This window comes from Orcinus orca, chromosome 7 (assembly GCF_937001465.1).
Source record: "Orcinus orca chromosome 7, mOrcOrc1.1, whole genome shotgun sequence".
Taxonomy (NCBI): domain Eukaryota; kingdom Metazoa; phylum Chordata; class Mammalia; order Artiodactyla; family Delphinidae; genus Orcinus; species Orcinus orca.
In genome coordinates, this window is record NC_064565.1 from 8,656,492 (window position 1) to 8,669,869 (window position 13,378).

Genomic DNA, 13,378 nt, shown 5'->3' on the forward strand with positions numbered 1-13,378 from the left:
TAGCAGAAGACAGCTCTCCTCTACCTGCGGGACGATTCTCTCCTGCATCCTACCTGCAGGAACATACCTAAAAAGGTAGGGAGAGTGGGTTCTGGACCCAGAATTCGGTTCTAGGGGCTCCAGACCACACTTGCCTCTCACCGGGTGCGTGAGCGCATACCTGTTGCTGAGCGTCCCTGGGACTCAAGTTTCTTCTGCTGGCAACTGAGAGTGCCGGGCAAACGCCCTGAAAGTTCTCAAAGGTTGAAAAGCAAAGCTCTCAGGCAGAAGGGACCACCCTTCCCCCGGAGGGGCAGGGACTCGGAGTCGCAGGTCGCGGGGGCGCACGCCGCGTAGGATGCGGATGCGCTCCTGGGTGCGGCGTTTGTGTAGATGTGCGGAGCACGTTCTTTCTTATTAAACACTCCCAGGCTCCCGGTCCGCCCAGGAACTCCAAGGGGCGCTGGACGAGCCACAGGAGGGGGACTCCTTGGGCCCCCGGGCCGTGTCCGCGGAGCTCGCCGGCGGGCGTCCGTGCGTATCGGACGCGCCTGTGGCCCTGGGGTGCCCGAGCGTCGGGGCGCGAGGAGGCGGTGCGTCTGGGCGGCCGGGGCGGGCCGGGGGCGGGGCGCGAGGCGCCGTTCCGGGAGCCTAGCTCCGCGGCTTGGCTCTCGGTGCTGCGAGTGGGCCACCATGCTCAGCGTCGTGCACTTCCTCCGGAGCTTCTTTAAGGTGAGAGGCGGCGTCCCGGGGCCCGCGGTCAGAGCTGGGCGGCGTCTGGCCACGCGTGGGGAGCAGAGCCGGCGCGCACCGCTGCTCCCCGGGCTGACCGCTGGGCCCCCGGGTGGGTGGGGGCACCCCGGGCGCTCCCTGCCAACTTTCCAACGTGCCGATCGGGAGACCGGGAGCGTTGCCGCCCAGATCGCGGAGAAGGAGAGGTGCCCGTTGGAGGCGGGCTGGACGGCTGTCCCGGGCCACCCTCAGCGAGGGAGACCGCCCAGTGCCCGGCCTCCCCCGCACCTGCTCGCTCTCGGCACGCGGGGCGCTTGGCAGCCTCGGCCCTTCCATGTAGGATCGCCGGTTCCGGGAAGGACGGCTTGTGCCTGGCCCAGTCGGTGCCCAGGAAGAGGTTGATATTGTTATTTCCCCGGGCTGAGGATACCCGAGGTACCGAGGGAGCATACCGACCGGGTTGGGACACCGTTCTGAGGAAGGGGTGTCTAAGCAGGGGGAGGGAACCAGGAACCTGGGGAGTGTTAGACTTCTGCACGGAGTGCGCCCCTTCCCAGGCCCAAGTTCCTGGACTACTCATTAGTGTCCGTGTGTCCAGTTCCTCTGGGGCACCCTTACCTCCCGTGCCCCGATGGGGGCCCCACGGGGAGCAGTAGGCTGCAGATTGCCAAGCTCCATCTCCCCAGGTGAGAAACGGATGGGGTTGGCTCTGCCTGGGACCAACTGCATAAAACCAGAGGCAGGGAAGTCAGGGAAGTGTTGTCAGAGTGACAGGCCCCAGAGTGGGCAGCTGTGCACTGGGCAGCCAGACAGTGGGGCTGTCCGTGGTGGGAGGAGCTGCTCTACTTGGCTGTAAGGTCACCTTCTCCTAGCGTGCAGACTGCAGGGTCCAGGTAAAGCTCTCTGGCGCTGAGAGCTCTGGGGAAAGTGGCAAGAAGGCAGATGACCCAGAGCTGGACCTGCCCGAGCCCTGCCCTCAGCCAGTCTGGAATAGCAGCATGTGAATCAGCTCACACCACAGGGATAATTCATGCATACAAACATTGGGAGGGGAGAGGGACGGAGCCTTTCAGAAACTTAGTGAGTGCAGGAGAAACCTCTGAAGAACAGGGGAACCTGGCAGGTGTGAGAGCTGCGGCTCTGAACACACAGGCCCCCCGTACCCCCCTTTGAATTCTGATTTGTTGGTCTTTGTTTTCCCATTTGGAAACTGTGGACAACAATTCCACACCTTTGAAGGTGGTTGCGAGGATCTTACTACAAAACATACGTGTGTTTATAGAGCAGTGAGCCTGGGACCTTCGTCCTTCCCCACCCATGGCAGTGGTCACAGGTCACCCAGGTGAGGGGAAGTCTGCCAGGCAGAATCAGAAGCTCAGGAAACAGGCAGGTGTGGCTTGGGAAAGAGGTCACTGGACATCCCAGAGCAACCACCTTGCCTGCCTGCCTCCTCGGAAGGAGGGCCTTTGGGGAAGTATTCTCATGGGACACACTTTCCTCACGTTCCCAGCCGGTCCCCAGAGGCCTTTCCACCCCTCGTTGTCCCCAGTACCTGGTGCCTACCCTAGGGTCCCTGGAGGTCCTGAGACACCTCAGGCCTCTCTCTGTGCATGCCATGGGGATGAGCAGACGTGCCTCTCAAAGGATCTCCCTTTCTGCTGCCCTGCAGAGCCACCCTCGGGAGGGGCCCCGAACACCATGGCAGGCAGTCCACTTTGGGCTATGCAGGTATATCTTGCAGAGCCACCTATAAAGGCCATTCACACATGCTCTACCTTCAGACACTGGTCGTAAGTTATGCCCCGTGAGGCCACAGGAGTGGGAGGCGGAGGGAACCACGTCCTGACCCCTCCTGGGCCTGGGCCTAAACTGACCATTCGGTGATGGGTGCCTGACTTGGTTGCTTGCTTGATCAAGAATGCTGCTCCGTCCTAGGGAGCTCAGATCGTTGGAGTCCCACGGTCAGACTCTGATAACAGAGACACAGTGTCCACCAAGGTCCAGGAGGAAGAACAGTCCCTCAAACTCCAGGCCTCAGCTGAGACTTCTGTTGGGACTTGCTCTGCTCTGAGCACTGTGGAAACCAACGGGGCATGACAGCCTTGTGAGAGAGCCCTTCACAGTGCAAGGAGAGCAGAGAGCTTGCCCACAGCCTTTGGGATCACCCAGCAAATGAGTTGGAGCGGCACATCCAAGGAGGAATACGTTGCTTCAAAACTCCAGACACCTGCCCAGCACTGTGCGTCTTTCTTGGTGGTAGGGGGCCGAAGTCCAGCCACATGCCTTTCGCTTTCAAAGCGCTATCCAAAATGTTCCAGAAAACTGGACACCTCTGCTGCCTGCCTGGAGGCTTCGCTGAACTGGAAAGTCCCCGTTTTCATGGAATTTTTGCCCCACACTCCAGTACACGTTAGGGTACCTTGCTACTTGCTGTTGTCCCAGTGCTGTCAGTGTGGTGCCACAGACCAGCATGAGGTCCTTTGGGGCAGAAAGGTCAAGGTCTCTGCTCACTAAATTACGGCACGAATCAGTGAAGCCCTGAAGTAGGGTGGTGAAGCTATGTTGCTGTGCCTGTCGTGGGGAAAGCACCTGACTTCTGATGAACCCTGAATCAGCCGTTGAGACAAGAAACACACACACACACACACACACACACACGCACACACACGTACACTTTTTGCCAGATTAATGGACAAGGATTTAACAGATTTGTTCCATTTAAGGAGATCGCTTGTGAGACAGCACAGGAGAATCCACACAGTTGAACCTAAAATTGTCCACTGGCATTCTTCAAGGTCCCATGTCTTCTGAACAAGCCAAGCTGGGAAGTTGAAAAGGGCTGCAGTAGGGATTTCCACTCCTTGGCTGGTGATTTCTTAGTCGCCAGAGATGAAGTATTGCTTTTGATTCCCTAGTTTGGAGGGGAGGGGGTGTTCCAGAGGCTTCGAGTTACCCTTTTCTACCACAGTCTCCACATCATGAGTGAAGGAATGGGGTGGAGTTTCTACCAGGGACTGAGCGTGACTTTGCCAGCTGAACACTCTGGAGCTGGGGAAGTCTCGGTAGGACAGATTCAGGATTCCGGTGGGCTACCGTGAAGTGGATGCATGGCAAGCTTCTGTTTATGACCAGACATGCCTGCCACCTCCCATAGGCCAGGAATTCATGTTAGCACAGAGCCAGTGTTCACTAACTTCTGAAAGGTCCAGGTGTTTCTCAGTACAGGAGCCTTCAGAAGATTCATAGTACTATTTGCTTAGGATGTTATTGCAGGTTACCAGTCTCCCCTTCATTGAAGGGGCTCTGGGTCTGTTGACTCAAGCCTGGGAATTAGGCAAGGGGCAGTAGAGTTTAATCAGTGAATATTTATTGAACACCTACTATCTGCCACACACTGTTCTAGGCACACTAAGAGCCTTTTGTCTACTTTTTTTTTACATTTTTTCTCAATATTACACAAGTCCAATAGGACCCCATGGGTGCTGCCCATCCATTTCAGTCCCAGCAGCCCCGTGATCGATGAGTTGATGCCAAAGAGCTGTGGCATCAGACATTCACGTCGGCTTCTGGCACTTTAATGTTGCTTCTCATGCTCTGTCATCCCATCTGCCACCAAAGACAGCGTTTCTCATCAGCATCTCCAGCTGACAGAGAATAGCATTTATGGCAGTTTTCCAAGATGTTGACATCCTCCTTGCCAAAGTATTTCTCTGTGCCCCTGTGTCTGTTTGGCTCCACAGGGGACACAGTTAAGGGGTGGTGAGCAGGTTGCTCTTGATAAATCCACCCCGACACTCTGTTCCTTCAGATATTTGGATTCCTTCAAGGAATTTTTGCCCTTTCCATTTCAATTCGTGGGGAGCCAATATCAAGCTGAGGTTTTAGTGAACCAGCAGGTCGGCTGCTGGAGCACACCTTGGCTGCTGGAGCTAGCTTGCCGCCTGCAGAACGAGTGCACGCCCCCACGTCAACACATTCATCCTGACCCACAATGTTGTTCATCCCTCCACGGTCAGATGCTCTCACAGTCCATCCCCACCCATTTCCCCAGGTCTTTGCCAGTACATGTTGGCAGAGTAATAATTTTCTGAAACGTGAGCCTTTTCCTCCACAGTTTGAGTTGGTAGTTGGTTCCCATGGCCATGCTGAGATCTGACTCTGCTTTTTGTTCTGGAGGCAGGGAAGAGAGCAGGGGTGGACATGAGGAGAACTGGCCTCACTTTACAGGGCAAGGTGATCACAGGCTCTTGAAGCAGCCAGAGAGGGGAGCAGGGGCTGAGTGGGTTTGTGAATCCCCTAATAGATGGCCATTCCTAAGGCCAGGGCTCTCCGTCTTTTCTAAATGATGCTCTGACTTGCATTCAAGGAGCAGGGAAGCAATCCATTCAACCAGCTTTATAATTTACCAATCCACAGATTGGTGGAATCAGACTGCTCCTGGTTCAGGGATATCTCAGGCTTGAGGCTGCAAAAGAGAGGAAACACTTTACGTACAGTCAGAGGGAGTCCTGGGAGTTCAGGGATTTGAGTTAGCTATTCTCTCTCTTTAATCTGGCCGGGGTAGTTCGAAGAAACAGGCTCACCCCATAGTACTTGAGATCTTCATGCCTTTTCCTCAGGTTTTATAGCAAAGTCACATTTCCCCCCAAAGCCCCTAGTAGACTTGGCCACAGCTGATAGAATTAGGCGGTCGCCATGCATGCAATGAGGTGCCAGAGTTCCGTAACTTAATTCCCAATATATTTTCACTGCCTTTGACCTCAAATTGGTGGATTAACCAATCCCAGCACTTCCCTCCCCCTTTCTTTAAGGGTCTGTTATGTATAATCACCCTAGTAACAATTTCTTTACTAGTGAATGCTCTTGGTTGCAAAAGGCAAAAATAGACTCCAGTTAAGTGAAAAAAAAAAAAAAAAAGAACTGTCTTGTCAGGGTGTGGGGTAGCTCCCAGGACCCAGCTTGGGTGGGGATCAAAAAAACTTGGGGCACAGTCGGTCCTGCTCGACAGGCCAGCTGCTGAGGACGCCTCTGGCGGGGCTGCTTCTGGACAGTCAGCTCTGTCGCACCTCTGAGAATATGTCCACCTCCCTCTTGCAGGTGGTTAGGTCTGTTCTCAGGATCCACCGTCCTGCCTGGAACTGAGCCGAGCTGCCCTCCGGAAGGTGGGAAGGGAGGAAATCTGCCCCCCTTTCTGTTACCAAGATGGATGGGGCCCAGTTTCTCAATTGTCCTGAGATCCTTTCCTCCCCGCAGTCAGGGCAGGTGCTGGGCAGGAAAGCAGCAAATACCCCGCATGCAATTAAAGTTCCACCAGGACTCGCTCAGCCTGTCAACCTTAGGCGTGAGGGGTGTGCACCCCAGGTCCCAGGGGCATTTGCTAGGGGGTCACCCACATATTCCAGCTCTTCTGGGTAAAGGTCACAACAGGCACCTGAAGCCACACAGACCCTGCCCTGTGAAAGGTCATGAGGAGGCTGTCCCCTTGAGTCCTAAAGAGGCTGGTCTCTTGGGATGACAGAGAGAGGAGAGGGCAGAGTGGGCGGGACAGACCAGCTCTGGGAATCAGCTGTCTGCCATGAGGCCCTCAGTGCCTCCCCAGGGCTGCTGTTTCCCCAACACCCTGGACTCTGCCATCCTTGGCCCATCATGCTGCTTAGAGGTCCGGTGCTTCCTCTGCCCCGGGGCCTTCTCTTCCCCGCAGCCCTTCACAAGACTCAGCTGTGGCCGGAGGCCAGAGGCCCCCCATGCTTTTACTCCAGACCTTCCTTCTGCTCCCTCTGCGAACTCAGGAAACAGCCTTGACCTCACCAGGTCCTCTCCACCCAGCCGTTCAAAATATGCTTTCCAAGCACGTCCAAATTCTGAGCCCTGCTCTCTTCCTCTGGGATGAAGGCTCTGAGAGGGCGGGGCTGGGGTTTGGAGCATTGTGTCCTGGGAAATGCTAGCTGAGCCTGGGAATGAATCAACCAGCGGGAGGAAAACCTGGGCCAGGTCAGTGCCCCGAGGGAGCCCCTCATCCAGGGGGCCTGAGTAGGCCGCCCGGGGTTGTTGGTTCTAGAGACGTATCCCCACAACCTTCTCTCCAAGCTTGGGCCAAGCTCAGCCCAGCTCTCTAGACTTCGGGGGCCCAGCCTCCCCATTTCTGGGTGCCTGTCCTCCCCTCGGACGCCAGCCAGTGTTGGTGGTCCTTTCAGGGACCTGAGACTCCAGCCACTGAGACTCCAGCCACTGTTTATAACCTCAGGGAGTTGCTGGGCTTGAATTCACTCTTGGTACTGTGTAGGGCTTGGTGGCCCCAAATGTTTTGTTTGCTTCTTCTGCCAGGTAGAACTGGGCAGTGTCCCTGCGCTCTGGCTCCTGAGAAGTGCTCTGTCTTTCAGGAGTCCTTTCATGGTTTCCTCATCTCTGAAATAGGCAGTCTCCTCCTCGCCAGCTGTCAGATTGTGAGGTTTATTGCCTGGTTCCTGGACCCTCCTGGGTACCCAGTGTGAGCCCTCTGGGGGGTGTGGGTGGTCCTGCCTGTGAGGCCCTGCAGCCCCTCATATGGTAACTCATGTGCCACTGGTCAAGGGGTTGAGTGGTGTCCCCACACTCACAGGCTGCCCTTCCCTGGGGTACCTCCACACCACACTAGCCTCCCCACCATATCACCTCCTCCAGGAAGTCTTCCTTGATGCTTCCTTGTCTCCCCTTTGGAACCCTTCTCTGTGCTGTCTTTGCAGCTCAGCTTCCCTCAGTCATAGGAGCACACTGAGTTATAACTGTCTGTCACTCCTCCGTGCACACATTCATTTAAGTATACTTTTATTAAGGGTCAACTTACTGTATATTTCTATTTCATACTGTTCTTAGAAGACTCCATGACTACACATTATAATTTTCTTTTTCCCCAAGTTCCCAGCTTTTCCATTTACTCTCACATATGACGTGCCACAATGACACAAAAACAAGCCATTTCATACCCCATGTACACCATATGAAAACCCCACAGCAGAGTGGAGACGATGCTTCCATTGTACTTAGTAATTAATGAATGTACTAATTCAAAACTCATCATATTTGATATTGGGAGGTAGATTCATGAGTGTTTGTTTTATTATTATTTCATAGCATACGTAAATTTTTTTGTATCCTATATCACATAATTTAAAAATCGGCCATATAATGAACCAATCAGCACAAACCGGAAACAGGAAAAAGGAAACAGAGAAATCCTCTTCCTGTTCTCACACACTTGCTGTCCATGGTGGAGGCGTCGGGGGGTCAGGGAGGAGAGTGGGAGAGGGACCCCCTCCTCAGTCATCTCCCAGGGGCTGCAGCTGGCCTCTGGATCTCCTGCCTGTCTAGATACCTGAGCAGTGCAGGTGGGAGGGTGACATCCAGGACCTGGATGGAGCCGTGCTCAATGGCATCTGGTTAAGTAAATGACAAGAATATGACTTTGGAGCACAAGCGACAGGTGAATGGACTGCTTCCTTGGCGGCTCAGGCCAGTACAGCCAGGGCCCTGCATACCTGGGACCCGAGGCTGCAGCTCTCAGCACAGCTGCACGTCAGAATCACCAGCTACACAGACCGAGTGGGTTGGAACCCAGGCCTGCGGCCCGGGCCCTGGTTCCTAGGCTCGCAGGTGACTCCAGGGCACGGCTGAGCTGAGAAGCACTGATCTACAGACCTTGGAGCCGCCTGCACTCCCCACAGGGACAGGGCCGTTCTCGGGGTTTCTCTGGACTGAAGCTGAGGCCAGACCATAAGTCGCCCTCTGACCTTCACACCACCCTGTTGTATCCGAGGGGCGTATGTGCTTTCCTGATGACTGGGCGTGACCGTGGCTGAATCCCAGCAGTGGTCCGCCATAGACCCCGGCCCCACAGGCAGCCCCAAGTGCCATGGGTGTTCGCCGTGTAACGTGTGTACCAAAGAGGCAATTTGTCTCTCCTGGTGGCTTCTAGCCAATGAGGTGAAGATTTCCTGAGCTTGAGAAGTGACCTTCTTGGAGCGGGGCCTGGGCCGGGAAGCTGCGCTGTGTGGTGCTGACCAACCTCCTGGGGCCCCCGGCATTGGCGGTGGGCCCGGGGGGGGTGGTGGGGCGGGGTAGACCAGCTCTCCCGTGGGGCTCAGTGCTCACAGGCACCTTCTTCGGAACCCCGCACTCCCAGGGGTGTTGTGAAAGTTAAATGATAATAAAAACACGGAAAAGCACACACATCACCCAGCGCAGAGTGAGCGCTCGACGGCTGTTACTCATCTCCTGTGCTTTTCTTTCCCCTTCCCTGTTTCTCTCTTCCCCCAAACAAATATCCTTCCTTGTAACCAGTGGAGTTGAGTGGAGACCCATCTCCTGATACGGGGCCACGTGAGGATGCTGCTCAGGCTGACACTGCTGGTGCAGCTCCTGTTATGGGACAAGGTGCGTTTTCACAGAAGAGCTCGGACTATGTGACACTCCCAGAGGAGCCAAAGGCCTGGAAGGCGGTTTTCCTCGCGTGAAGACTGAGCCTTGTGAGAAAGTGGGCAACAACTGAACGGAGGTACATCCGCGGAACACCACTGAGCGAGAGAGGTGTGAACCGCTGGTACACACCCCAACCTGGATGAATCTCCAGAGAATGTGGCTGAATGAGAGCAGCCCGAATGCTGCCTGGCTGCATTGATCTAAAACTCTAGACAATACTGACGAGTCTCTAGTGACGGAAAACAGGGTGCGGGGCAGGTGGGGGTCGGAGAGTGGGACGGCAGAGGGGCATGAGCTGGTGGGGACGTGAGACGTTCATTGTCTTGTCTGGTGACAGTTTCGCAGTGCATACACATGTCGGAAACCCTCAAGTCCTACCTCCAATGTGTGCCGTTTACCAAATGTCAATTATACGTCGATAGAGCTGGGGTCTCTCTCTGGAGGAACCGGCCTTAGATCTCTTAGCCAGAGCATCTCAAAGCACTCCTCCCTCCTTGAAAACAATCCCCTTGCTTTCTTCACACCCTTCCTGCGGTGCCACGGGCACAGAGACGACAGTGGTTATGGGGCAGCAGATGGCCAGTGAGACGGAGGCCCCGTCTAAGATAGAGATGAGGGATTCTGGTTTAGTCAGCTGAGGTGTCCTAGGCACATGCCACTGGTGTGTCATTGCTGGCTGGTCCTGTGAGAGGCGTAGGGCCTGGGGGTGCTTCGTCAGCCGGTGCCTTCACCCCGAGAGTCAGGCATTGTGTTCCCGGGAGGGTGCAGTGCCTACCTGCAGCTCTGTGACGTGGTGTTGGAAAGGACTTCCTGCTGGAGTTGGCCTGGTGACGTGGGTTTGGGGAGATTTCAGGAAGCAGGAGCAATTCTGTGATTGGGTAACTTAATAAATCTCACCCAGGAGGAGAAACAATTGGTCTGAAGCTAAACCTGGGGTTGACGAAGCAGCCGCCGTCACCTGGCGTAGCCGGCTCTTTGCTCTCTGTGGCCTGGACGTGTGTGTTCCATCTGTGCCCGTGAACATGGAGGGGCTCCATCACAGCCCCAGGGTGCCTTGCCTGATGGTGATGCTCCGTGACATTGTTCACGTTCCACAGGAGGACACCGGGCTCCACTGTGACGCCAGGGTGGCTCCTGCATTTCATGGCCACTGTTGTCCTTGCTCATTGGAAATGAGTCGGGTGCATATCCAACCTCTGAGAGCTATATCCACGGATACATGCCGAGGCCCTCCTGGCCCCAGTGACTCAACTCTCCAGAGGGGCGCCCGGCGGGTATTTGGGAAAAGGCTTGGGGTGATTCTGTGATTCTGCTGTGGACCATGGTGCAGAGCCCCGCTTGGATTCCTGACTTGCTGAGCCCAGCAGAGTTGGTGCTCTGAGCCCCTCCCCCAGCTTCCCCCACCCCCGCCCAGCCAGCTCCAGCCTCCAGAAGCAGGTTGTCCCCTCTCACCCAGGAGACTGGCCTTGCCCAGCACTGCAGGCCCTCTGCACGCTGCTCCGTGCTGGGGCCATGCTGACCAGCGGGGAGCTGGGGACCCTGCCTCTGTCCCAGAACATCTGCTTCTCACCTGGAGTCTGAATTCCTCAATGGGGAAGAGCCATAAGGAGATGTGGGAGACCTTGTAAGACAGAGGAGGTTTCCATCACCACGGTGGACTTAGGGGCACTCCAAATCCTAGCTGTGAACGGGGTGCGGCTCAGCCATCCAAATCCTCAGTTTCTCTGTAAAATGGGGATAACATGATCTGTCAGATCGTGAAAGTCGGTGAGCTCCCGTTGGTAAAATACGTGGCCTGGGGACCTTGAGTTTTCAAGAGTGAGGCCCCTCGGAGGACTGGACCCCAGGGTGGGAGCACATTTGGCATTCTGTCCCCTCCTGAGGCTGCCTCAGTCCCGTCTCTCTCTGTGAGTTCTGGAGTTGATAAAATGTCAGGAGAGGATTCACCAGGGAAAACACTGGCTGAGAGAAGACACAGCCTCCACCCGAAGGGTGATGAGTAAGACACGGACCACGGCTGGATGGGGAGCAGGGAAGCTCTGAAAGGACAGCCCGTGTGGCCTCACCCCCGTGCAGCACGCAGCCTAGTGCCCAGCTCCACCTACCCTCCTCACTGTTGTCACACGGACCACATGGCTGTCACCCTCCCCTGGCCACAGTCTCAGGAACGTGGCGGGAGCTGAGCCTCTGGATAGGGACACGTGTGGCAGGTCACCTCTGGCTGAAGCTGACTGGTCAAGTGGAGACCACAGGTGCTGGAGAGGCCACATGGAAGCAGGAACTCCCCGATGCAGTGGGGAAGGAGGCCTGGACACAGGACACTGGGGCTGGCTGGGAGGAGCTCTGAGGTCCCTGTCTCCAGGCAGGAGAAGGGCTGTATTTGCAGTGCGATGGAGTTTGCACAAGACAGGAGCTTTCTCCAGGGCAAATGAGCTCCCACCCTGTCTCAGGACCACCGTCTGAAGCCGCCCCTGGGAGGTGGCCACTCCCTCAGGCTCAGATCCAATCTAAAGTGGCCGGCACTCTGGCCCAGGGTTCTGATTTGATCCCAGAAGTGCAGTTCATTCGTTCCATCTATAGCATCTGCCAAGTCCTGTTTCATCGCAGGCCTTGTGATGGGGAGACCAAGCCATGAGGGAGACAGAGCCCAGCCACACACACGCCCCCAGTAGGTGGTTCTGAATTCTCCTGAGCACCAGGCCAGCGACCTTCTGCGCATTCGGTGGAGGCTGTGACCCGCACGCTGGACACACCCCTGCTTTTGTGTGCATGCACCCTCTGCTTGCAATCCCAGAGGCCCACCAAGCCTGTGGACGGCAGTCTAGGAGACCTGCTCTGGCTTGTGAGCTCATGAGGACCAGGGCCACAAATTACTGTTTCTCTTTCTCCCTCTCTAGTGCCCAGCACGGAGCGTTGAGTGAGGTGGCAGCTCTGTGCGAGTTTCAGTGAGGAGACCGGGAACATGGCCCTTTGTTCCACATCGCTGAGACCTGGGTAGTAGGGGATGGGTAGGTTGTCCATGTTAGTGGGACAAAGAGTCAGACACTACCCATGGGGGATGGGCCATGGTGGGGCTGCAGCGAGGGCCTGGAGGGGTTGGCACGCCTGGGGATCAGGTGCCCAGAGGGAGGGCACTGAGCCCTGAAGCCCAGGGCGGGCACTGGCTGACAGTCTTGGTGCACAAGGGACCTGGCCAGGGACGCTGCCTGGAGGACAGTGGGCTGGGCCTCAGACAGGCTGGGCGGGCCCTGGACATCTCTGATCCTTCACCCCAGCCAATGCCAGGGAGGAAAGCTGGTGCCAAAGCAGAGAGGTGAGAAGGGAAAATCAAGCCTGCCAGGCGAGGAGGTACTGCCGGCCTGCTTGCGCCCCAGGGGAGTAGAGGGCCGCTCGTGGGGTCTCACCTGCTGCCCCCACTTTGCCTCCTCGTCCACAGCCCCAGCCCAGGAGCACCTCCCTGCCCCTCCCTCAGGTCGGAGGCTTTCACAGCCCCCCTCTCTGTCCTTTAGCAGCACAAGTTCTCAGAGCGTGTTTGTTTCTCTCTAAAAATGGTCCAGTGCCGACCTGGTCAAGCAGCTCCTAAAGAGCTCCAGGAGGGCGCTGGGATCTGGGGAAGCTCTGGCTCTTCACGGGGGCCTTGGGACAGGGATACCCTGTCAAGTGTTCAGTGTCACGTCACAGGGGCGCAGAGACGGGGAGGGAGACAGGGGTGCATGGAAGTTTTCTGTGTCCTATTTGGAGAGTTGCCACCTTTGCTGTTCACAGAGGCATCTCTGACCGGGGCCCCATGCCCAAGCTGTCAGTAGGGATACAGCAGCCACGCTGCTCCTGGGGTCACTCCAAAGGGCTGGCCGGGCCACCTTCTTGCTGTGGAACCTAGGGGAGTCGCGCTTCAAAGCTCTCGAGAGGCAAGGCAACAATCCACCTTTCCTGGAGCTTAACATGCACTTTTCAAAAAGCAGTTTGATACTTCTGAAATCAAGATGCATTTATAATTGATGTGTACATTTAAAAGTGATTTCGTCTTCCCTCTCCAAAGCTATCATTAACTTCGTGGCATCTGTGCACTGAGGAAACAGGACAGTTGTCAATCTCCCACATGTTCGGGAAACACAGTGTGTGCATCGCTTGGAGGCCCCAGTCCCAGCCCAACCCAGGAGCTGTGTGACTCCCTGAAGAAACTCCCACGTCCAGGGCATCCTCAGAGTGACAC

At 56.1% G+C, this 13,378-nt stretch overlaps 1 protein-coding gene across 1 annotated transcript in view; it reads left to right on the forward strand.

Annotated features, from left to right (window-relative positions):
• The first annotated feature begins 596 nt into the window (after window positions 1–596).
• The window catches only part of LOC101275616 (uncharacterized), a 253,173-nt gene continuing 240,391 nt past the window's right edge, over window positions 597–13,378 (forward strand). The window contains 1 exon segment of the mRNA XM_004276883.3: window positions 597–711. Coding sequence (XP_004276931.2) covers window positions 673–711 — 39 coding nt within the window. The 5' untranslated portion in view covers window positions 597–672.